The sequence below is a fragment of the Netta rufina genome, assembly GCF_964035555.1.
Source record: "Netta rufina genome assembly, chromosome: 4".
In the NCBI taxonomy this organism is placed as follows: domain Eukaryota; kingdom Metazoa; phylum Chordata; class Aves; order Anseriformes; family Anatidae; genus Netta; species Netta rufina.
In genome coordinates, this window is record NC_140127.1 from 41,535,977 (window position 1) to 41,563,106 (window position 27,130).

The following is a 27,130-nucleotide window of genomic DNA, read 5'->3' on the forward strand; positions in this document are numbered from 1 at the left end:
ACAAAGAGCTGCCTGTCAGTGATCTTTTTTAAATAGTGAAGTGAAAACGATATTGAAATACTGAGTTGAGAAGGTAAATAGAGAGGAAAACTGAAGTAAGACAAAGCTTTCATACTTGGTTTTTCATGGACTGCTGAAAAACTGAGCGAATTGAAAGGCAGCAACGATGAAAATTCTCGATTAACTGTGGGTGGATGGAGCCACCGAGCTGTGCTACTTCCTTGTGAGTTGGAGTAATAAAGATTCCTTGCATTGTTTCCAAAGATAAATAGTGGAAGAGGGTATTCTCAGGACCAGATGTCAACCTTCAAAAATAGGAGAATTCATTTAATATTCAAATACATTTGTATGAAATTTCAGTTAAACAATGCAAACTTTTTTTTCCTTAAAACAGACCTGTCTTTTCCAGTAACTACAATGGAATACAACAAAGGACACATTTGAAAGGTGCTTATTTTTATACCAAGGAAATCTGCTAATTTGGACTGTTTATACTCAAATACGTATTTTTCAAGCAAGTCTGGTGCTAGTTAGATATTCTGCTTGTGATCTCAAAGCTTCTCATCAAAAAAGAAAAGGGAAGGGAGAAATAAAAGCTTTGAAGGAAAGGAACGCTTTCTTTAGCACCCAAAAAAACCACCAGATCAGACTGCATTGTCACAAGGAACAGGTAGAAACAAGGAAGGTCATGGCTTCTATGTCCTTTGTGCTTAGTGGCACCAGGGACACAAAAGGTGTATGCATGCCAAAAACTCATTTATTTGAGCTTCTAAGGTTATATAATTATGTGACACGGATACATTCTACTGAAGTATTCTTGAGAAAGTCTTCTCTTCTAATTTATACTCCATTAAGAGCTTGCATAGCAAAATTTTGGTTAGAATAAAAGTAAGCAAGAACTTCTGTGATCTATGCATCTTCAAAAATCCATGCATGTATGACCTTAAAAATCAAATATTTAATAAAAAAAATCTTACTTGATAGCATTAAAGAGTTCTATATCCTTTTCTGACAGGTTCTTTTTAGGGTTTCCTAAATTAAATGGATTTGGTAGGGTATGTTTTTTTCTAGTGACCTGAAAAACAAATAGATAGATGAACTAACAGACAAAATAAAGGTAAGGAAAGAACAAAATCAAACCAGGAAATCACCTATTTAAAAGAAAAAAAAAATAGTGCTTTTAAAAAGGCTCAGTTGCATCAACTAACATAAATGTATTTTAGTCTATTTTAGGCTGAAATTGATTAGAAACAGTTGTACAACTGTACAGCAAGTTGTCATAATCACTTTTGTTTACACCATTATTATTTTGGGGATATTCTCCAATTACTTCTGCTGATTCCAACACAGCTGTGCCCAATTTAGTCATCCGAAAACCAAATATTTAGAAGTGATAATAATCACAATAAAAAATGTGATGGCTGTGAGGCTGACCCAAAGCTTCCCAAGACAGCAGTATTTTCTACTGAATTCAGTAACTCTTGAATTTTTATTTACTTGTGTGTTTTTTTTTTTTTCCCTGTTTGTTTGGTTTTAGTTCATGATTTTTTAGAAGAATTGCTACCTCCCCCAAGCCCAGAAGAACCTTGAACAATTTGCTTTGTCCCTGTTCTCAGACCTGATCAGCTACAGCTTGTGGATTACTGCTTTCATCTTCTGCGGGACCTTCATTGCCATGGTCAGGTCCTCCACTGCTTCTCGTAGGACTTGGCTTACGTGTCGTTAAGGATGAGTCACCAAACAGGGTCCTTTTGCTTGCTGGAGTAGTTACTGTTTTGGAAGCATTTTGTATCTTGCTTAGGATGGGTGAGGTGGTCAAGCTCTCCAGTTTGTCACGTGTTGCAGGAAGGAACCAGTCTGCACAAGATAAAGGTGGAATGGAAGGAGAATCTAGCCTTTCCTCTATGCTGGCATCTATTCCTTCCAGCTGAAGTATAGTGGCTTTGACCTGATCTACATATATACAGTCTGGTCCTGGATTCCCAATGGCTTTTGATGCACAGCCTCCTGCCTCTAGCAGAACACACAGCATGAAGTGTCTCTGTAAACATGGAGGTAGCAACATTAGCCTCTGATTTCAAATATAGCATTATATCTTATCAGATACTTGGACAAAAACCAGCACAATATTCAGCAGTCCTTCCTCCTCCCCAGAGGAGTTTTTTATTTTTCTAATCAAATCATGTCCAAGGAGATCTTTCTCCTTACATGTTATCTAAGTTAACATGCAAACAAAAAAGAGTATGATTTACTCACTCATTAGATACTTGCCTTTAAAAAAAGGCAAAAAGAACGCACAACACATTAAAAAAATCTTAAGTGAGTTATCTGAAAATACAAAATCATGAAAGTAAAAACATTTTCAACTGAAGTGAGAAAGTAGAAAAGGTAACGAGAATTATTAGAACTTGCAAGCTTTACAGACATAGAAATTATTGTACTACCTGAGAAATTCTATCCCATGAACTTCTACAATATGAGTATTTTCTAAAATTACTAAATTAACAGTTGTAAATTTATGATCTTACTGAACAACAGACAATACCCAACACCAACACAGAGCACAGGAGAAAGGGCATACTGCAGGTGTTAACTTACCAAGCCAACTATCAATAAGAAGTATCTTGCTTCAGGTTCTCTGTATCCTGTAAAACTTGACACTTCACATGGCTGGATGTGATGCTGTGGAAATACCTCCCGCCATATCACTAACTGACCAATCTTCTGTTCTGCTGCCAAGGGTAACAGACAATAGTGCCGGCTATATAAACCTATATCAATAAGATCTTCCTTTGGCAAGTGATTACCGATCAAGTAACCCTTAATTAAACACAGAAAAGGAAGCGTATTCAGTAAGAAATGTGCTGACAAAACTATGCAAAAAAAATTATGCTGACAGTTTACTCTCATAATGCTACTGGCATAAAGATCAATTGGATGACAATAAATTACTTAAAGCTACAACTGTTATCTTTCTCTTTCTTTATATTGTCAAATACATTATCTATATTTAGTAAAATAAATTTATAATTAAGGTCGAAGAGAAAAAAGCTGTTGATCCAAATTTTCAAGTCTTTGATTTGAAGACCCATTAAAAATAGAGGAGCTGTTGTCTCTATTAAATAATAGCAATGCCCCCACAAAGAGATACTGTTAGAATATCACACTGAATCAATTCAAGTGTGATTTTAATCTAATAATACCGTCTTTCTTCAATCCATGGGTCATATGACAGAATTTACGTAGGACAACTTCAAACAAGTATTTTGTCCTTATTGATCATATAGGACATTTCACTTCATGAAATCTTTTTTTGTTGTTATGGTGTTTGAGTTTTGTGTCACTAAAATTACACTTAAAGTAATCACATATTTCTCCTATTTGTAAGGTTCTGAAAAGAGTTACTCCGTGACTGGGTTAGATTTCTAGAAGTTGTATTTTCTTAATCTATAGACCTTAATCAGTAATACTACCTTGTAGAAGAGACAAGAGCCCATAATCACATATAATCTTCTCATGTCGTAGTAATCTTCAGACTGTGAACAAAGGCATGGATTTTTAGTTCAGAATTTTTGAGTGATACAAGTAAAACATTTAATTCCAATCAGCTGTAATCAGACTTATTCAGTATTTTGACTTCTTATATCATGAGGGCATCAGAAAGGCATTAATAACGGTATTTTGAGCAGTTAAGAGAAATACAAAGTTTTTAGCCTCCATTATAGATTTTCATGTCACTACAGTTTTCTCTAACAATTTTCAGCTCAAGGTAAGATGCTCAGTTTTCCTATCCAGTGTTTATCTATTCATAAACTATTTTTGTAGGATATGCTAATTCTCACAATTCTTAACAGCAAAGTAACTGAAGCATAACTACTGACACCAGAGGCCCTCCTAGAGCAAAACTTCCAGGTCAAAGCATTTTCTTATCCAGTATTTGCAATTTTACCCCAAATACACCTATTTGTTATTTTTTTTTTAGTTTAGATGCCCACTGGTCTCAGTGAAGACTAACTTTATATGGAGTCTAGAATATTTTAAATTATTGGGTGCAATCAGTTTCTTTGAATTAAAATACAACCTAAACATCCTTTTCTGTAAATATTCATCCATATTTTGTTTTTTGTTCTTTCAAAACATTGACTGTACATTTACCTAATTTATATTTTAAGCTTTAAGCAACTTTAGCTATTTTTAGTAATGAAGAATATCTATGTCCCAAATTGTTATACTAAATATACTAAATCAAGCACCTGTTCTTCACACCTAATATTTTAAAATTATATTCTTTATTAGGTATATTATAATTATAATAATTTAAAAATACACATAATTATTCTGAAATGTGATTTTAAGAAAGCTCTTTCAGAAGTAAAATTGAAAATTCAATATGTTTACATCTCACTATCCTGTAGAGGAATTAAAGAACATATACTCGAGTAAATTACTATCTTCTTCTTTATGAGTGTTAAAAGTATGCATAACTTGTAATTGTTTTATTCAAACTGATAACTCAAGTTCTCTGAGCTCCACAGAAGCTTTGCGTTTTATTCGCAATTGCTTGGGAAGGAGACAATTTCTATACAAAGAAAAAGGAACAACAAACAACAGTTATGTTGAAATTAGAGTGTTCTTGTAAATAACCCATGGACTTAAATTATAGTAAATGATGTTTCTCAGTGACTAATCCTAGAGGATTACAATATGGTAACATTAACCATAGAGTAAAATTCAGGATAAAAATGGGTAAAATTGATCCGTCTTAAAACAAGAGTAATGCAGTATACTTTTACTTTGACTCCCACTTGATTTCAAAACATGGATGAGTTTGTAGTTAGTGCTTTTTTAAGCTACTGAATATGAGCAAGGTAAAGGGATACTGTGCAATGCAAATAACTAAGACAAATGTTTACCAGTTCTGCAAAATCAGCTGCTTCAAGGTCGCTCAGTGCTGTGTCAATTTCCATCTGAAATATTTAAACATTTTAATAGACTCTTCTAACACATTAATTTACAATATCAGCATATTCACTAATAGATAGTTCACTTTATCTTGCTAATCTGAGAAGATTAGGATTCACATGTACAAAGTGAATGGAGAAAAATTGCAGTATCAGGTATCACGAACACCTCAATTTATTAGATTAAAGAAATATTCTTCAATTGCTATGCATTTCCCTCTTTGAGACTAAAATTTCTCTGCTTGCTTGCCTTCTGACCCGCTGTTCTGTATATAAAGGAGATGTCCCTTATTCCAGCGTGGTTTAAAATATGAGGCCTAGTGACTACTCCTCGAAGGCTAGAGACAACACAGAAATCTGGCAAGCTACTATATCCAACTGAGTTATTAAACAAATCTTTTTCACAATACATTTGGTTTTTGTTTCTATGGAATTCTGCAGCAGTTTCTCATACATTAGCTCTGTTCTGCTTATACTGCTCTATGCTTTTGCATTTCTCTTACTTCAGGAGGTTAGTTAACTCAAATTTTACTAAAAATACTTTGCTTTAAAGAATATTGTACTAGCCACTGAAGTTCACGACATAAATGTGCTACTAATGAAAAGAACCTAAACCCACCATGACAAACTCCTTGGGCTATATAAACAAGCTGACTCTAATTGAAATACAGCCAGTTTTGCAAACAGAAATGTCAGCTACGCTGTTGGCAGTCAACAAACTAACCAACCTCTCAGCTTTTTCCCCAGTTAAGATATAAATGGCTTTCTGCCCAACAAGCAACTGACATTTGTATTCTCCAAAGAATACACAAATAAAAAGATCTTCACTAAAACTTATGTTGCAGAAATTTCCTCTTTTTTCTAGGAAAAAAAAAATAATTCTTACAGATGTGGATGATCTAAGATAATTTTGGAACCCCCTGTTCATATCATACATATAAAATAAAATACATTGTTTTCTAAATTCCTGGAATTTTACAAGAAAGGAAGCAACCTGAAAGCTAAGGTAGAGAACAAACTGTTACAGTCTCTCCCTGCAGAAACGTAAGAGAGAAGAAAAAAAGCACGGAGGAAAAAAGACATGGAGAAAAAAAAAAATTGTCACCAAATAGCACAAGAAAATAAACATGTCATTTCCTGTGTAAGAACATGTGACAACGGAGATACACTGAGTTACATTTCTAATGTATATTAGACTGCAGATTGGCCATATTCTACAATTACGTATTGCATAAACATTTTATTCCCCTTGGTTATGGAGCATGGATTTTGCAAGTGAGTGGATGTGTATGTTACAGGACTATGTGCACCCCCCTAGATTTTTCACTTGGATAGTAGATATAACTCCGGAGTTATGATATACAAGTAACTTTCTTGAGACACTCAGGGAATACACACTTCTGTAGCTGCAACATATATAACATGTAGTATAAATGCAGCAGTTGGACTAAATTCTCCCCAACATATCCAGCACGTTTAGCAAAAGTGTATCTAAACAGATACCATGGGGCAAGGTAGAGAGAACTAAATCATTATGGGTCTGCTAACCAAGTCAGAGAAGACAATTTGTATTATGGAGAAAGGAGAGAGAAGTCTGCACTAGCAAACAGGAATCTGTTTAGTAATGAATGGCACTCAGTGATGCATAGCTTGCAATGTCCATGGCAACTTTTATTAATGAACAGTAGCAAGCCTGAAACAAGTCTGCAAACCCTGTCAATATTCAAGTTGTAAGACTTACCACTTATTCCCTCCCCAGAAAGCAGACTTACAAAAATCATACACAAGGTCTTCTCATTAAACATGCAATTCAGAAAGCGAGGTAAGTCTTAGTTAATAATTTGCTCTTTATAGATTCTTTATTTGAGCACACCACTGCAGAAGTAAGGTCATTTGAGCATCCAAACTCAGTCCTCTTGCAGAGCCATTCTGAGAAGAACTTGTAATTTTCCATTGCACGGTGTCTTTACTTTCATGGACAACAGTGAAGATTGTTGCAAAGTCTCTTTCCTGTTACTCATTAAATAAGTTTAGGTAACAGCTTCTGGTCAGCTCAGATCACAATCGTTGTCTAATAATTAGTATTAACCTTAACTGTGTTAGCCACAAGCATACAAATATTTTGGGTCTTTCCACGGAAGAAAACTCCCAGCTTAAAATTTTCCAACTGTTTCATCTGCATTAAATCATGGCAAATAGTTACTAAAGAAAACAAACTCTAGAAGGACGGCACTAACATACCCTTAACATCTTTCCAGCTTCATTTTTTTCTGCTGTGAAATTTAGTAAAAACACATGCTGACATAAATATGATATGCAAACAACTCTTCACATGATATGGAAAATAACTTCCTAACTGAAGGGTTGAAAATACTTAAAAATCATGAAGGTAAACAAAACATGATTCCCTAGATTCACTAATATTCACTGGAGGATGGAAAATGAAAATGCAGTAAATCTTTCTTTCACTCATTCTAAACCCTGAAGTGAAACCTGAAAATCTAAGGGGTCCACCCTGCCTTACTACAATACCTGATACTTCCGGAATATAGGATAATATATAAATTAGTAGGAAATTGTCATTACAGTATATGCATTGTATGGAAAGTAACCTTCTCAACAGGAACTTGACTAGATATTAGAGTTTTGTATGTTAATAAGACTGTTTTAAATAGAAAAGAGTAAAATTTCAAAATGTGTCTGTCTCATTGAAGACCAACAGATTTTAGCTACTTGGTCACATGTTTAGTCCTTGAATGAGGCTGCATTTCATTAAATACCTACAGTATAGACATGCCTGTTTGAGATGGTCCCTTCACTTCAGGCTGTCTTCATAGTTAGAGTCCTCAGGCATGATTCATCTAATACTAAAGCAAAAAGCTGGAGTAGGACAAGTGAATTGCTGAATTTTCCCCATTCATTAGTAGGAAGAGATCAGGATTAGCACCTCAACTGTAGTTCTATCACAGACTGAAGAAAAGGTGAGATGATTGCTACCCCAAGTCACACTACTGAAAAAAAAGTAGGTGCAAGGAATATCCGAATGTTTAAACTAGTTCTAAGAACTAAGAATGTTTAAACTGGTTCTAAGGACCCCACCAAACAGTTAAGAAATGTCACATTAGGCACAATAGAAGAAATAGAAAAACAGAAGAAAAATAGAAAAGAAAAGAAATAAAATAGAAGAAAAGGAAATCACCAAACTACACTCACAATAGCATTCTGTTTCCTCTGGAATTGACTCCATACTTCTAAATTTAAATAAAAGATCCTGGAGGAAAAATGGTGGCTTTGGATGGGTAAAGCACATTCAAATTACACGATGACACCAAATGATATATGCAAGACCTGAGTCAATTTTCTGGCCTTTCATGTACAAGTTTTTCTGAAGAGATGTGAAAACAAGATTACCTTGATTTCCTGAGGCAATGTCAGCCAGCGCAAGCCTGGGAGATTGTCTAAGAATAAGGCACTGAAGGTATCATTGTATTGAGCACTGGAGCTGGCATTTGAGTTGAATCTTGCAGGCTGAAGTGCTCGCTGGAAGAAGAGGTTGAAAAAATGATCCAGACGAGAAACATTTTCCACCTGGCAAAAAGCACTGAACAAACATGAACTCCAAGTTAGAATATCATCAAGAAACGTATAGCTTGTTTATATAACCCTCTATTCTATATAAGTCTCTTTACAGCACAATAATACATTTGAATTTTTTAACATTCACTTTAAACAAACACTAGGCCAATATGCAGACAGTACATACATACAAAGATGACGCTGCCTGCCTAGCTGAAAGCAGTACAGTATTATAGTGGATATCTGAGAGCAACATAAGATGAGGCAATGATCAGATTCATCCTTTCAGAAATCCAGATTCTTCTTTGTCTTTATTTTAATAATTTAATTACTTTGGTGTGCTAGACATCACTGTATGACTTTCCTTCAGAAAGTATAAAAAAATTCTACATTTCTAAATAGTCTGCTATACTTAACATAAAAACGACCTACTTTACCCTTCATATTCAAAGCTAAATGTTTTCTGAGATGCATTTAAATAGCTGCAAGTATAGCAAGGGTAAGTTGCTCATAGTGCAGTGACGTTAAAAATGCTGTAAGAAAAAGATACGGCTTGATATTACATGTGATTATTCTTTCTATATTTCTACACTTCTCTGTGTTGAACAGCACAAAATATAAATGCTAGGATTTTCTCCATGGCATACACACTTACACCCTGAATTGAATGCAAGCATATGAATAGCCTACCTTGGCAATTTTATTTAGGTTACAGTCAGACTGAAAATTTTCTGGGTGATTTCCAAATGCAGAGAACTCTGCCAAATAAAGTTGAGAAGTCTGAAGTGTTTATTTTATTACAAATATAACACTGTGATTCATATGTGCGTTTTACAGACAGTGCTTTAACACATTTGCAGAGTGCTGTTGACATCTAGAGTGACATTGGTTATGTGAATGATTTAACCTAATCAAGGACCAAATTTTCTGAAATAACAGAGACTTTTTAAAAAGAGTCTTACTAGTGTTAAGACTGAAACAGAAAGTCAAGAACAGAATCCTGGTTTTGTGCAAAGGTGAAAGAACATGCAAAGAAAATCCATATAAACATTAAAAAAAAAGCTTTTTCAGTGAGCATCAGTTAAAAACTAGTGACTGAAAAGAAAATACTTTTGAAATAACTCACCTGTCTAAAGAGCTGTACATAAATTTTAAGGTCCTGACAACATTTTCCAACATGATCCTTAACTGGGAAAGTGGCACACTAAAAAAAAAGTCAAACATACATCTATGTTTATAACATCTTTAACTACCGTCAGTACACATAGGCATCTTCTGAAGAGAGATGCATTCATAACTAGTGATAGCAAGCAACATATACTTTATCGTACTGTATAAGAATTTTCATTTGAGTGATTTGCCCATGACCACACAGACATAGTAGTAAAGCTGGAAAAAAATGTCTGTACTTCTTGCCTCCCAGAACACATAAATACCTGCTACTACTCTTGTTATTCAGTAGTCTCTAATTGGGACATGACTTTAACAAACACTGAAAATTACTGTTTTACAGTTTATATGTATTTCTGAGATGTAACGAGAACTCATTCCCTTCATAAGGAGTAAAAAGGAAACTGTAACAAGGTCTATATAAAAGATGTGTACAAAGTTGATCCAAGAAGTGGGATAGCTGCTATAAAATCTATGTATACTAAAAAATCTATGTATACTAAGAAAAGTATACTAAGAAGAGTACATTGTAAACCCTCCCTTTCTTGCTTTTTGATAGGAGAACAGTATAATTTGAGGACTGTACTTGAGAAAAATAAGGAAAAAAATGAAATATTTAAAACTCACTTTTCTTCAGGAAGGCCAATTACAAGCAACTTGTCACATTCTTTCCAGTAAACAACTTGAACCAGTTTTTCACATAAGAAAAGGGAGGAACTAGAAAAATTAAGCCGGGAGTATTTCCATTAACAGTATGCAGTTATTAAAGGTCACCATTAAAGCTGGAATGATCTATATGTATTTTAGATATAAAGTCTTATGCTCATGTAAAGTAACAGGCATGCAACTTGCAACTGGGCTAGATAATTACATTAATTATTAGAAAACTCAAAGACCATCTTATTTCCCTTCCAAGTAAGAGGTCAAACCAGTACTAATACACACACACTGATCATAATTTATTCTTCTGACAGAAAAAACTTCATAGAAGAGCTGGGGATTTTCTGTTATATTTATTGAAAAGACAAAAGTCCATAGAGACCAGCAGAGGTACTTCCATATTTTGAGAATTCATCTAAAAATGGGGAATGGAGAACCTTAACAGGAAATGTGATTCGAAGTCATCATGAATTTCTGTACTGTCTTTCTGATAATACTGCAAATACAGATCATCCATAAATGGATTGACTTGTTTTTTTCAGATGTTTGAAAATCTTGACATGTCAAAAATGCTTCTATAGCAGAGAATTCCTATTAATAATGCACAAGCATTTAAAAGTGGTAAACACACCTCAGTGCCAATTCATGTGACGTTGCAGTAGAATACTGGTACATGCAAATGATCAGCAGCTTAGTAGCTGCTGTTAAGAATCAATCTGCATTGTAGTGATCACTTAATTAGTAACATGCTTTTATTAAATAGAAATTTTTAAGCACAGTTAAAGCACTGTGCTAAAACTTCTCAGCCAAAATAGCAAGATAGCAGCATATGACCCATGTACATTGTTCTGTACACATACATATAAAATATTAGAAGCAGTAATACATAAAATTTCAAAATACTTTTACCTGATAATCTGGGTACCAGTAACACTTTCCAGTATGTCAGAGAGCGTGAGAAATATTCCCCTCACATTTTTGAGTTTTTGGGACGCTTCCGATATGGGGTACTGATAAAGAATTTCTTGCTGTGAACAAAATTAACTGTTAGTTAAGCAAAGCAAACACAAATAAAACAAACAAAAATGTTCTTTTTTTTTTTTTTTTTTTTACTGGTATCATTTATATATATATATATTTTTTTTTTTACATTTTTGAACATTTGTTTTGATATCAAAACAAGCAATGCACGCTTGGGCTTACTGGGAAAGTTCTAAAACATGAATGTTTTACATTTTACATTTAAATTAAATAAACAATTTAATTTCTGCTTTATAGAAAGGTAGGACTTATTTTGAATCACTATCATATGGAGAAACATAAAATGACAAATAGCATTGCCACTGAATTTTATGGTTTTAAATACATTGTTAACAAATCAGATTCCAAGAGATTGCTAACATTTGTATAGTTCCTTAAGTATTTAAATTGTGATTTAAGAGCCCATCAAGAGGACAACTCTTGAAAACCAACACATAAGAATATAGGAATCCTCATCTCTCGCTGTAGCCCTACCTAATCACCCTACATCTACAGCAAAAAAATAAAACTGAGGTATACATTCAAATAATGTATAAAACCATTAACAGTTCTATCACGAAAACACAAACTATCATCATATGCTTAAAAAGGTCAATCTTAAACTGAAGTTCAATAAACACAAATATTTGTAACAGTTATTTATATTTTTCTAACTAGTTCTTTAATATAATGCTATTGTATTAAAATAATTTTAAGTATGCTGCAAATTTTTATATTATTTAAGGAACTTTAACAATAAAGCAGTAATAAGTGAACTACTTTTGCTTTCTGCCAAATCATGATGGTCAGAAATAATCTGTATAATACTAAGCCTGTCCAATGCAAAGGGGAGGCTAAATTATCTTTCTACACAAGCAAAAGAAACACCAATATGATTAATCTTGCTATTTTATTGCTCAGTGCCAATATCCATTAGAACATTTTCCTTCATCAAGATTAAAAGTATATAAAGTTTCATTGTAGAAGGACCTGGCAAACTCTTCATTCTTATCCAATTTAATTAGCTCTATTTTCAAATACTCATTAGTAGCACAGATTTTTTTTTTCTTAAGTCAATCCCTCAGCAGGAGAAAAAAAATGCCATTTTCTAATTACAGCATTACAAAGGGCTAGAAAGAAAACATTCTGTCTTTTCCACTCCTTCCTATGAACTGGGGCCTTTACACAAAACTCATTTGAGAATTCTCTGAACACTTTCCCAGGGAAAGAAAAGACAACTGCAACAAAAGGTCTTAGATGCATCATATATATACACAGTAATGAGTTGTTAGCAAGGTTCAGCACATACTTCCATACAAGATCAGCTGTCTTCAGAGTAAGATGAAGAATACCATTATATCCAAAAGCTTAGAAGCACTTTTCGTTTGTTTGTTTTTTAAATGTGAACCCTCCCCCGACCCAAACACCCAAAACCTGGACAGAGTATCTAAATTGAAGGCTTAGCCTTTAACTTATCAGCTGCCCTTTTATTTATTTCTGTTTTCTTTATTTCTCAAACTCAGCCTAAATTGTTTTTTTTTTTTTTTCACTCAGCGCAGTCTTGACAACAAACAAAATGGATAAAAGGAATTGTGTCGTAACGATGCTGACTAGATAAAAAAATTCCTACTGTCCTCACAGTACACTGACAAAAGATGCTTTAAATTGCACCTTATATGAGAGTAAAAATAAATTACAGATTAAAAGAACGCTATAAATTCTTCAAGATTCATTTAGAAATAATAAAAATGGAGTGAAATGCTACAGGAAGTCCAAGTGTCTGTAAGAACGAAGATATCTCAACAGCCTACTCAGTAACACCTACTTTGCACACGTACTAACCACGTGCTACCAGTAAAACTGTCATGTAGAAGGAATACAAAGGCCATTTCTTCTAAAACATGGTATCACCAAAACCAGTTCAAATGCATAAAGATGTTGTAACGTCTGCTGGTGCAAATAACGCATGTTGGTACAAATAATGTATGTTATAATCATAACACCTACCTGGAATTAAAGCATAAAAGACAAGATCAAACTTTCTCACTACACACATGCTCACGTCCTAAATACTTTCCTTTGTGACTGTCAGATTGAGTTTACAAGTCTCAGAGATCATTAATTTGATCTTTGGGTGCCAAAGGCTCACAAGTGGAAGAATTAGTAACTAGCCCTAGTTGCCACTGTTTGCAAGGATGTGATCTGCATACGGTGCTTCCTTTGGATATGGGTAAAGAAACTTAGTAAAGAGCCATTATATTTTTCAATTGTGCAAGATGGCGTGGGTGTATAATAATTCAGTGCTAATTTGAAATACTGTAAACTAAGTCTGGAAAGGTAAATCTACAGGATGTTGCTTACTGTATACCGAATGAAACTAAAGACAAATGCCTTGGAGAAGCCAGTGGTCTTTTGTTAATATATGTTTTAAAGAGCTCGATTACACCAGCAGAGCATATCTGCACATTAGAGACTATCTGGGGCTACATAACTGCCAAGACTTATCGGGAAACAATTCTTCCACAGTGTGAAGGGAGAAAAAGTGCAATATGATCCCTCTTTTACCTCAGCTCAACATTCTGACTTAATCCTGTTTCTAGGGAAAAAGTAGAGAAAGAATGGGGCAAGAAAGCACTGTTCCATTTACTCTGAAGTGCAGGTGTTACCATTAGGCATTTGCATATCTATTTACCTTGCAACAGAGGAGACAGAGACCTTGATTTCTTTATTTTTTTATTTTTTAATATTTCATAAAATTTATCTAAAGACCAATGTTTTCTTGGTCACTTAAGTCTACAACAATTGCCCACAGCTGTTCCATACATGTAACATTTATTTAATTCACAGCTAAATGAGCTTTTTTTGTTAATTTTTATTACAGGGAAATACCAAAGCAGAAAAATACTGTGGCATCGTATGTTTTAATGAAAGCAGTCTCTGTGTGTGTGTGTGTGTGTGTGTGTGTATAAATCACAGAAAGAAGGTTCTATAAAATTTGCAAGAGTTTGATATAAAATAATTTCTACTGAAGGTACCTTCTATGAAAACCCATAGTCTCTTACACAAGATTGGAAAGAACTGCAAACCAAAGCTTATAGTGTCAGTATGTAACTGCAATACATAATGAAGCACATGTTACCTTAAAAATATTAGGGTTAAAAAGCACATGATTTATATTACAAAGTCGAGTTATGAAGTACTGGATTTATGGCTGCCTATTAAGCCTTATTTATACATACTCATCTGTCCATCATCTTCTGCTCTACACAAGACTGGCATCTTTCAGAAAAAAATAATACAGACAATGTCATGCTACATATATACAAAATGTCTCAATTAAAGTTGCACAAGCAGCCATAAATCTGTCATTTCCTAGCTTTCACACAACTGACTCTGCAAACTATACAACATTTTTAATGGTATCATAATATCATGCAATTTTCTAGGGTTCTCCTCCCTAACCCTGTCTTTAGAAAATAAACTCCATTATGTGTAACACTTTCTCTATAGTAGATCAAAGCAATACTGACTTCTATCAGTTGAAAAATAGTATTAAAAAGCTAAAGACATCCCAGAGAAGGGATGGAGTGCTGCCTGGATCTGACTAATTAGGGGAGGGAAAAAGAACTGTTTGTCTTCTGCTCCCCACTCTGTCACTGTCCCACCAGTCCCCAGAGACTGGAAAAAACTGTTTCATTTGTTACCTCCACAGCACAGATAATATAAGTCACCGGGGCCTATATTAAATCTGAGGAGACTCTACGGACGGGGACAAGAGTCTTTTTCCAACGTCTGTTTTTGAAGAGTCCACTTTGGCCATTTGTCATTTTCAGGCCAAGCTCAGCCCTCCCCACGGTTCTGTGCCTGCCCTGCATCCTGACCGGAGCCTTTGTAGCTATGGCTACGCCAGGAACAACATCCACACAAACTTACAAAGGGTTATACATACACTGGCACAAGTTTTCTGAGGAGCATGAAAGGAAAGAGCAGTGAAAGGGAACTTTATGGGACAAAGAAAGAGTACTTGGGTAGCTCAAAAAATGTTGCCCATGCAAGAATCAACAGTTGGCTGCAAGCAGCAGACATGCAAGCAAGAGTCTTCTAAGAAAAGGTACATTAGCATTTCAAAACAGGAGGCACTAGACAGATTATGTATGGAGGCTGCCAACTGCTCCTGCTGGGGAAAAGCTTTTTTTGATTAGGAGGATTTCATACTTCAAGTTTGAGAGGTGCATTGAAAACGTCACAGTGAGCTTTTGGGAGACAACAATGAACTTCTGAATTTGCCTCTGCTTTCTCTGTTAACACCTGGTCTGTTCTTTCTATCAAGACATTCAGTACTGCCGAAGTGATTTCAAGCATAATTAGAATTTGCCAGCAATGATGCTGCCCCCCCCCGGAATTTCAGGCCTTGTTTCTGTCAAAAAAAGATATTTGGCAGGCTATTCAAAATGATTACCAGGATTTATTTATTTTTCAATACCAACAGACATAACATTTGCTGTTGTCAGTTTTTATCTTTCACCTTCATTTTTCTTAGTTTGCAACATACCTCATCCTTAGATGTTTCAGAGTCCAGTTTCAGCGAGAGGAACATAACAATATGAGGCACATCTCGTGTTGCCTGTTGAAGGTCCGCGCTGTCTTCCCCCCACAAAAGCCGAACCAGGTTGTTCATACTTGACTGTGCCCGCTTGCTCCTTTGCTGAGATGTTCCTTCAGGCTCAAATATTGATGTTTCAAATGTGAGTTTTACCTATGAAGATAATTAATCAGTGTGAAAATGATGCTGTACTTACAATTACATTCTAAGATCAGATGACAGAGACGTAGTTTTAGCCATTTAAGAGATGGGTTTTCTAAAGGCAAACTTCTCTGGCACAGTGGTAAGTTTTTGTAAGCATACATTCAAGACAAAAGCATTCAAAAATTGCTGCTGTCTGAGGAAAAACAATTATACACGCAGTGTTACATAACCATTTATTATTAACAACAAAGCTAGCTATTACATGCTCTCTGAAAGATGCGAGTAAGCATGTGGTTTGGGGTGTTTTCATACTCAAATTTTATGGATTTGAGAATGGAAAAATATACTTACTGCTCTGGGTTTGTTTGAACACAAAACCTATTATCACCATCTTTAAACATACACAATATTTGACTTCTTTCAAAACATCAGCCCTTCCGTAAATATATATCCTCAAGGCTCCTTCATGACCATTTCTTTGGTGTTTTGAGCACACTGACAGATACAACTGCACAGGAAAATCCATTTACATTGGACAGCAAAAACCAAGTAGGCCCACTCTCAGTTCCTCATTTCATGTGTTTTTATCCAAGATGGTTTGTCTGCTTTCAAGTATCCTTAAAAAGCTTGTGGACTGGGAAGTTCTAAGCATCATGTGTCACACCAAATCCTGATTGTCTTTGAAGCCAGTGAGTTTAGCCTAGTGATTAGTGCAAAGGTTTCTTTGTTCCCCAGTTGCAATCAATCTGAAAAGCCTAAGTAAAGGCAATTTATACATTTAAATATAGATACTTTTATATTTTCATAATTGTGTGTATGTACACACTTTGAAAGGAGTGCCAGCAAGGAATTGCAATGCTTTAAAAACACCCACTGCCTGTCACTGGATCTGAGAGCAGTGCCATCATCAGCTCTTCAAGCTACAACATTTGTGTCACTGGCTGCCTCCTTCCCGTTCCAGTCTACTCCCTCCCGACACTACTCATTAATCTTTCCTCGCCTATTTTGGCTGCTATCAGCCTCCTCCTCTTTTCTATTCCTGTTCTTTGGAATGGCACTGCACTCCATCATGCTCTCCTGCCACGTGCTACCACTTTCTTTTCTGACTGCAACTCATCCCTCACTCTCTCCTCATCATTTCAGTTTCAATTCATTACACTGCATATTAACAGGACTCAAGGAGCAGCAACATCCAGCTAAGAGGCAGTGGCTTTTTAAGACCCAGTAACTTGATCACTCACAGTTGTAGAGATGCAGGTTTCCTTCTGCAGCATTCTGTGACCCAATTCTCTCTTCGTCACTCCATCTGCATGTATTTCAGAGGATTTTGTTCATACCCTGTTTAACTTTTTGCAGATTTCCTCAAGGCTCAAGAGCTATTTCTCTTAACTTCTACTACATCTTGTCTGTGGAAACTTATAACACTTAGGCTACAGTTCCTACACTAATGATGCACAGATGTAATTTTTGCTGTAGTCTATCTTTTGGTCTCACAAACAAAAAAATCTCAGTCTGTCTTGTCTTAGAGACATAACCATATGGCCCCCCAAGCAAGAGTTCAAACTAAATTGGGCCAAACAGAACCTCAACTCTCCCCCCTCCTGCAGGGCTCCATGCTGACTCCCCCATCACTGTGTGCAATGCCGCACTACTCGGATGTGAAGACACTAGATTTGCAAGAACTGTATCTGTAACGTGGCTTCCAGTTCCTTTCCGAGTCTACTTAACTCTATATAGCAGCCAGAAGCACGACCTGTTCTGTTCCTCTTCACTCTTATCCAAGTTCTAATCTACTTTTCGTCTTTAAAAAGCTCACTGTGAAAAAGATCATCTAGGCTGGAAAATGTTGAAACAGAGAATGACCAAGAGACTACATTTTTACATAGCCTATCCCTCTAGTGCTTTTTTTTTTTTTTTTTTGTAGAGAAGAAACAAATCTTCATCCTCAACAATGCACAGGATCTGATTAAATGTGTGACAACTGAAGAACTCTTCTGTGAATACTGAAATCTTTCACAGCTTTAATTCCAGTTCTCTTAAAGAAAACCAGGTCAATGCACAGCAGAAAATAGAAAAGAAAATGAAATCATTTCAAAATGGAGAATTGGAAAGGCACAGAAAATATTAATATTCCATTCTATAAAGTATGGATATATTCTCAATACTTAGTTCTCAAAAAAAAATTAATCTAACTGCATGAAGGAACTGATGAAGGTGACAATAACAAAAAAACTACAAGGTACATAGATGGGGATTTGTCAGCTTAGGAAAGGTAGGACAGAAATGGAACATGACAGCGCTCTCCAAAATCTTAGAATGATAGGACATGGACATGGACAGCTAACTACTACTCGTAACACAGGAGCCTGCAGGTACCAAAAGCACTTTTCAGGTAGCAGTTTGAAAACCAACAGAAATTAACAGAACATGTAACTCAGTTATGTAAATCACTGCTCTACGATGCTGTGGAAGTCAATGCAATTTTACGCACTACACTAAAATAAGCTACAAACCAGTAGGTGACCAACAAGGCCCTGTGCAGTCTGGTGGACTGCTGGAATCTGGAAAAATATGATGCAATGGTCACCCTACACTTGATTTTCTTCTTAACTCTCTTTGCTTAAACATTTGTTGGTGTAAGAAACAGAAAATATTGCTGTTGCCCCTTTGGTCTAACCTAGAAAGGCATGTTTTGTGTTTATCTGCAAGAAAGCTGTATACTTGAGAATATGGATTTTATTATAGGGAGAACTGGTGGCATTGCCTGCCTTTCAAGGTTGCCTGCCATTTCCTGTTTAAGTCTCTGTTTTCCATGTGCTTATGATTTGCCAAACCATTACTCAAAATTTCAAGCTGAGATTTCTGATTCTGACTATTTGCCTCAGGCTGAATATTTTTAGAAAGTTTCAGGTAATATGGTTCTGCAACTTCCAAGTATCAGGTTAAAGATAAGTATGCTCCTTAATGCACATCTTCTTCCTATTTGGTCTCCTCTCTCTTGTGCAAGGAAAACATCTCAAAGGTTCTGCTGCTTCCAAGTCTGTCCTTGAAGAACTGGTGGCTGGGCAGACAAGCAGTAATATCTCTGCTACCAGTCACAGGCAGCACAGGACATCACTGTAATTCTTACACAATAAAAACAGCAGTAATGATGTTCAAGAAGCACCTTTTTTAATCCTTAAATTACAAAAACAACTCTGTTGTTGTGAGGAATATTTAGTTTCTCTGAAATATACCAGCTTCTTTAGGAACTTGGACTACAAAGCTCACCAAAACTGTCAGGTACATTAGGTTTTGGGATATTTAAAATGTTACCTGATTGAAAGAGATCACTATGACTTTTTTTTTTTTTTAATTTTTATTTTTAACTATCCCAGTGACTAATTTAAATTGTCACCTATGTGTATTTTAGTAATTTCACCAGAAACAGCTCTGCCATGCAAGGAGGTAGAGGGGGGCAGGACTGATGTAGCAGTTGACTGCTGTTCCTCAAGAAATATGCTGAACTAGCCCAGAAGCAAGTTTGCCTAAACTCAGGTAAGGAAAACAAAATCCGGGAAAAGTGACACAATAAGGAGAGAAGTTATACCACCTGCTGCAACTGAGAGAAGCCTTGTATGTAATTTTCTAAATTACTTCCAGTAATTTTAAACATTAAACCCACAGAACAGTGACACAGCTTATTATTTAGTTAACTTATAACTATGTTAAAGATTCTTTAAAGTGCATCTTTTTTTTAGATGCAATGTATAATGAATGAGAAATCATTTTTTGCAGTGTATAATGAATGACAATACATTAGCAATTTTGCTTGTGTAACAGCTGTCTTCATTACTAAATCTCAGAAATAACAACCCTCTGCTTCTTCAGCAGTATGAACGCAGTGTTCTACACCGCAAAAAAAACAACCATGTATTTAAATTCTCCATTGGTCTATTTCAGCAATCACTCTTCTGGCTTGACTGAAATTGCACAGTAAAAAAAGGAATAATTGCACTTTAATAGAAGGTTTTGGAAAGCCAACATGACAAACAGTTATACGTTTCAAGTAATCATAGTCTACTTGACAAATTTACTGACAACGTAAATGTTAATGTTGCATTAAAAATAACTACTAAACAAAGGGTTGCATTGCATTTTAGCAACAAGTAACATATATCCTCTAATCTAGCAAGGATACAATTAAGTTAACTATATCATCTCTGTTTTTCTTTAATCATTCTGTGTTTAACAATACTTACACCAGCTCCATATTTGGTCAAAGACAGGCAAGACAAGGTTTGTCTGCCATGGAGCTCTGCCAATACCTCACCACAACTCCGGTAGCTTAGGCAAGCTTCTTGCTGTCTAGTATCTTGGAAAGCTTCCTAAACTGACATACTAGTACTCAATCTCACTGCAATTGCAGATGCAGTTCTATACGCACTTACAGCAGATTGTCAACAGAGGCATGTATAACAAAACCTAAAATTCCCACTTCTTTTTATCTCGGGGCAGAAGAACACTTTTATTATCATCATCATCTCATATATTATATCTGAAGAAAAATTACCAAGGGGTTACAGACCTACTGTAAGAAACACTAATTTTAACTTGTTCTCTCAGCGAGTTACAACTTTCACCTTGTCTTCCTGTTCACCAGTGAAATGGATTTAAGCTGAGTAACTCAAAACCACTTAATCTTATGCTCCTAACATCCCAGGTAATTAACACTCTTCTGTTTTAATTCTTGAATAGCTATGTAATTATATAGCTCCAAATTATAGCTCCAAAATAATTGTTCATCTAGAAGACAAGATAAATGCAGTAGGTCTTGTGGGAAAGGGCATTCTTCATCTTTTTTTTTGTTTGTTTGTTTAATATCAATTTCAATCACTTCAATTTTTAAAGATCTTAAACACAATTAATCTCAAGGCTTTTAAATATTCATTTTTTTTCTATTTAAATGTGAAAACTATCATTTTCTCCATTTAAATGCTTTTAGATGTCTTTAATAGCACTGTCAATTTTAATTTTACTCTTGTGATTCTCTTATATTGATAGAGTTTTAAGTATTTGCATGGCAATCATTAATATTTTAAGAAAAAAGCAATAGACAAAAAATGCCATTCAGACATTTTTTGACACTTTGTCTATCCAAGGTAGATGAAAATAGCACTGTATACATTATCTATCCATTCAATACCACTACCCGTCTCCAGCTGACATTTATTTATTTGAAAGCTAGACATCAATATCTTGCTTCATACACACTACTGCCAGATTGCACATTTCACTGATGTCAGTGAAAAATTAGACCTTCCCCATCTAAGAGCAAGACCACCTAAGTTCTTCTTCCTAAGGAAAAAAAAACTATAAATAGTATTCATTTTTACAAAGGACATATTCAATAAATGTTCAACTACTGTACCTGCATCGGACCTGGAATGCAAGACAAAACCCTTTCTATGTTTTCAGAATTCACATCAACATCATTTACAGCAACTAGAGCATCTCCTGGAGATAAAACAGACAAAAGCAAAAATTAGAGGGTATTACACCACAGTACAAAGCCAGAGTTTTGTTTTAAAAATGAATATGGCATCCAATTATAACTAACCTACTGCAAGTAAGTGGATTGCATGTACTTGCAACATTTCCTGTACTTAGAAACAAGTTTATTACCTGAATGTTCCTAAGTCCTAGCTGCCACACTTGATTGCTTTACAAAAACAACTGGCACAGCCTTTTCCCTCTGCCCAGGCTTCTGTCACTCCTGTTGACTCAATCTTCCTCTGTGCTGTTGACAAGTTCCAGCCCATTGCTTACAGAAGAGGTTTCAAGGGTGAGCTGAGAGAGGATCTCACCATCCCATAGCCCTTCTCTTCAAAGCAGTCCTGGCATTTCCTGTGCGCCTAAGTAACTCATCTCAGTTCCCTGAACTGGCAGAACGCTCTTCACTCCCCTGGTAGGTACTTTTTGTAACCCAGATGCTCTAACAAGCACTAGAGTTAGCAGAAGAGAACAAGGACTGTAGAGGCAAGATATGATAGATTTTGGCCACCCTTATTTTGTGATGGTGGTGAGCAGTTTGTTTGGCTGGTCATCTTGTGAAACATCACTCATCTTCATGACTTTTTAATCACAGCTACCTCATTTCATGCCTACACCTCCTTCGTCTCTCAAGTCACATGACAATTTAGTGCTCTCTTCCTTCCAATGCCTTCCCCTCTTCTGTGGTATCTTAGTCAGCCCTCTTCATGCTTTTGGCTGCCAGTTCTTCCAGCCTAATGACATCTCATGTTTTCTGAAATCTGACTCTTTTCCCATTACTGAAAATGCATCTGAAAACAGGATCCCAGAGAAATTCTTCAAGTGCAAGTAGAAAGGGTTTGAAAAATTAAAGGCACAGTAATAAAAGCCAAGAGAAGCTTTACTGAAGTAAAGCTTACAAACTTAAAAACCACCCTCACACTGAAAGTACAAAAATCAAATAGATTCTTTACCTCAAGTAAAGGAAAATATTTTAGAGAAATATGACAGTTAGTTGATAATCGTTAGTTGATAACCTCTGCCTCATCCCCCTCGAAAAAACAGATCGTTTAACCATGGAGTGTGTACGGAAGAAAACAGAGATTGATGAGGAAAAAAATTACAAAATAATAAGCTAAGAAAGAATCTCAAAGGATAAAAGTAGTTAGACCTGACAAAAGGAATAGAAAGTAAGAAGTAAAAAATAGAAGATTTTTTTGGACATTCATCTACTTTCAAAGCAAATGGAAGCTCCAGTAAGAAAAGGATACAAATTAAAGGTATTTCATGTTATGTATTTCCCATATCATGTATTTCCTCAGTTCACAGTATTCTTATTACTTGTACCTACATTTATAACATTTATGCTCCGTCCATTTAGTATAGGAATTCCAGAACATATTTAGCAGGCTAGAAGCTGCTATCATGACACCTATCCTGTTCTCAAGTGCCAGGACATGTGAAAAACTGTCAGAGTTAGCATTAGTAATAGCATTCAGCTATACCTGCAATAGGCAAATCCTATTTGGAAGGACTTTTTTTTTTTTTTTCCCCCCTATTTCAAGTAATAGTAACTCTCCCCCTAACCTCTGTGTTTCTAGATGTACAACACAGTAAAGTTTTCACCTAGTGAATCTTCAACACAAGGACAACTGCAAGATAGGAAAATTTGAAGTTAAACACCATTGAAGAGCAACGAGGGGAGCCCAAGCCTGAACCCCAGGACTTGAAAGTTAGCAGTCAAGAGTGGAGCATTCAGGCTGCACTAATGCAACAAGAAATTATAAACAGAACTAAGTTCTTTGTTGAAGAGCAGCGTAGTACCATATATATTTAAGATCATGGCTCGCAAATACAAGAGGAAACATATGTACTAATCTAGAAATCTGGAGAACTGTTTAAAAAAAGTTGTTTGTATTCTGCTTGTTTCATTATGGAAATTATGAATTGTACTGCAAAGACAACAGTCTAAGCATCTAATCCCCTGCTCCAAAACGGCATTCAAACCAGCTGCATACACTTAGTGAAGACACATGTACCTTAGCACTTAGGGAATATTTTTGTACCACATCTCACAGGGTGGAATATACAAATACACTTTGAAAGAAGAAGATCCATCAATATTTACATGTTACATACTCAAAATGGTTTTTATTCATTTGACACCTAATGTATGTATGTAAAACTTTCATTGGAACGGTAAATATTTATTCCATTCAATTTGTAAAAATGTGATCATGTACGATAAATGGAATAGCCTTCCAGAAGACACAGCCAAGGCAATCCCATGAGGCTGTCTTCATTTTGCCAGAAAATGCAGTATCAGTATTACAGAACTGCAACTTGACATACAACTAAGAAAAGCTACATTTATCAGTATGCCCTTCCAGAATCGGAGTGGGGATGTTTGCCTTTTCCTTTCACCAAACACAACAGAATTGAAAGACACCACTGGCACAATAGGAAGTATGTAAATACATGAACGCAGAGCATCTTTGAGTGGCACATGACCACAAGATCTACCCAGTGCGATAACTAACACCAGTGAAAGCTTATATATGCAAGAGTTCCTCTGTTAGTCTTGCTTCTACATTTTCACTGAGAAATGTTTAGTCCCCTTTAGCAGCATGAAAAACTTAGAAGTGTGAGTGACTTACACTCTTAGATAAAACTATTAAAAAGACTGCACAAATATACAAAGTTTAACTTCACTCACATTTAAGCAATTCAGGTTAAACAAAATAAAAGGCTAAATGATATTCACAATTGTTTCAGTTGATCAAAAAAGAATCATGACTTTTTTTTTAAGAGGTTGATAGCTTGCAGAGTTAAGTCAAATTTTCCCAGACTAAAACAACTGAATTTTGAGATGCAGAAAGATATTTCACTAGAGATAAAAAGGTTGTACAGATGGTACTGCAAATACATTGTCCCATCATTTCTGTGCTCTATTAACATGATAAAAAAAATAAAAATTACCTTTGTAACTACAGAAATCAAAGTGAACTTTATCCTTTTTTGCTGCAGTAGACATGTATACTTACATAGACAAGAAGCAGACATTTCCTTGAAATGGTCTTTTCAAACTTGTTATACAAAAATGTAAAACTTTCCTTTTTTATCTTTTTCATTAACCATTGTATACAAAAATTATACTGTATAATAAAATGTTCTGTGGAATAGCACTTGACCTGCTCTTATCGGCTTGTATTTCTACCAGCGCATAAGCTTGTAATTGCCTATCATGAAAATCACCGTTATGTATGTTACAGGATAAAGAACATTAGACCAAAGTCTCAGTTCCATCTTTAGGGACACTGTGAGCTACTGCAATAGAAGATGTACATTTTTTTTCTGATAGCATCAGGATATCAAATCTCCAGTCAGTAAAGATAGCTATAGAAAATATATATCCTTCTCTTAAAGGAATAAAGTTTTTGTTGTTGTTGAGTAATGAAGAATGAATAATCAAGTTTTTGTGTTTTATCACTTTTTTTTTTAAAGATTGTTCTCAGTCCACAACGAAACTATTAGATGTCTCTACATGTTCTCCATCCAGTGGCAAACAGAATTGAATTTTATTAGAGTGATGGAACATATACATGCAGAAGAGAATCAGGAATTTGCTCCTGTATTCATTATTCACTCTTCATTCTCTGTTGAGAAGAAAATGATTTCTCACATCCACCCATTATTACCTAAGAACAACATGCATTGATCTCAAACACCTGGTTTAAAAATTATTTTTTTTTCCCGTCTGTAAAAAGATGAAGTTCAGAAAAGTATGGCATCCCTAAAATGTTTATTTCAGGACTGCTATCACTTTACCCCCATGAGGCACAGCTTAAATATCCATTCCATAGAGTTAAACCCTCTTGCAACATTTCTTAAGTCAGAACTTCTTCCCATTAACCAGGGGGCATGGGTTGATGAATGAATACCACTTCCACACTGTGATGGGAAGTGAACATTTTTAGCTGAATTAAAAATCAGAAGCATGCTGTTCACATGGGAGAGGACTGAGAACACTTTTTTTTCCATGAAATCCTGATATTTAGTTTTCTCTGTTCTTGGTAACGGCTTAGTGGAAGTACTTATAAATCTTCAAATACTTCTCTCCAAAAAAGGCAAAGCGTGGAACACATTCTCCTGAAGAAAGCCAGATCAATTACTTGTTTTATATGTTAACAGGCTGCTTTTACCAACGCTGTTATGCTTCAAGAGGAGATTAAAAGAACATAAACGACTTCCCAAACTCCACAGTGAGAGCACAGCAAAGCTTACACAAGCTCTGTGTTTCTGTCTTGTGTGCCCAGCATCTCCGCCTTGGAGAGCCTTTTCAACAAGTACACCATATATGGCAATTTCTCACGGAAAATCTCAAACTCTCACAGTATTGGGGTCCTTTCAGGAACATTTTTCTGCCAGAACTCTTAGCTCCATCCTCTGCAAATGAAAAAAAACAGTATTTACCTTGACTGTCTGAGGATGACTGCAGGTTTCTTTTGTAGATGGATTATTGTTTGAAACTCGTGTGTATCTTCTAAATTTGTGTAGTACAGACCACTTTCCAGTGACAATAGCCTGTTTTAGTGATCTGTGTCCAATTGCTAAATTCAGGTATTATGCAGAGGAGTTGAACTTTGGACCTTCAACAGCAGAGGTACTCTAAAGGAGTAAAAACTGTTTGTACTATTCAAATGAAAGGAGCAAAGTTTACTACTTAAGCATTTCTTTATTCAGTGGAAATAAATAACCCTCCCACCTAACATCAACAGAATTACTAAAACCCCACAGAAAGCCATCCATCAGTAAGTGGGATTGGGATCTGGATCTTTCAACTGAAGCTTGCAAGAGTAGCCTGCATCTTTTAGATAGCTGTTCAAAGCCAGATTGTTATAGTCCATCTTCACTATGCTTCAGGAATAATCCCTCTCCCTAGGTGGTGCTCACATCTTTTTGACAGTTGAGCCTACTGGTCAGATGAGAGAATTCATGCAAAGCATTCAGATCCTCAGCGATGAATGTAGTAAGAACAAAAGATAACAGCAAAGAGGGCGATGATCGTACTCTGATAGTGAAAGAACTTCTCTGTATTTTCAGTATCATTCAAATTAGTTTTCCATTTATACCACAGTAAAGATGGCCATCATCAGCATTTACAGAAAGTATCCCCTGCTGTAAATTGGATAGGTTTCAACATGATGTTGAGAGAGGGGAGGAAATCAAATTATAATGGCATTTCCTATTACAACCCTTATTTGACTGGATCTAAGTGAGTATTTGGCGGAGCTTTTTATCTTTGAAGATACAGTTAGAGATGAAACTAGAAAGATTTACACAGCAGATGAGGCTTGGCATATTGTTAATAATGAATTAATGAAAGAAAAAATACTCCAAAAATACTAAAGACACTTAAGGAACATGAGATAAAAGTAATTGTATTTTGTAACACAAATGGAAGTGACAGCAAGAATATTAAAAA

At 35.5% G+C, this 27,130-nt stretch overlaps 1 protein-coding gene across 1 annotated transcript in view; it reads right to left on the reverse strand.

Moving 5' to 3' along the window:
• INTU (inturned planar cell polarity protein) overlaps positions 1 to 27,130 on the reverse strand; it is a gene marked incomplete at both ends in the record, with an annotated part of 41,221 nt that overhangs the window by 5,926 nt on the left and 8,165 nt on the right. The window contains 12 exons of the mRNA XM_084285649.1: positions 116 to 305; positions 978 to 1,075; positions 1,619 to 2,041; positions 2,599 to 2,820; positions 3,474 to 3,536; positions 4,914 to 4,967; positions 8,373 to 8,562; positions 9,664 to 9,741; positions 10,335 to 10,424; positions 11,277 to 11,395; positions 15,940 to 16,143; positions 21,545 to 21,630. Coding sequence (XP_084141775.1) covers positions 116 to 305; positions 978 to 1,075; positions 1,619 to 2,041; positions 2,599 to 2,820; positions 3,474 to 3,536; positions 4,914 to 4,967; positions 8,373 to 8,562; positions 9,664 to 9,741; positions 10,335 to 10,424; positions 11,277 to 11,395; positions 15,940 to 16,143; positions 21,545 to 21,630 — 1,817 coding nt within the window. The remainder of the gene's footprint in view (positions 1 to 115; positions 306 to 977; positions 1,076 to 1,618; positions 2,042 to 2,598; positions 2,821 to 3,473; positions 3,537 to 4,913; positions 4,968 to 8,372; positions 8,563 to 9,663; positions 9,742 to 10,334; positions 10,425 to 11,276; positions 11,396 to 15,939; positions 16,144 to 21,544; positions 21,631 to 27,130) is intronic.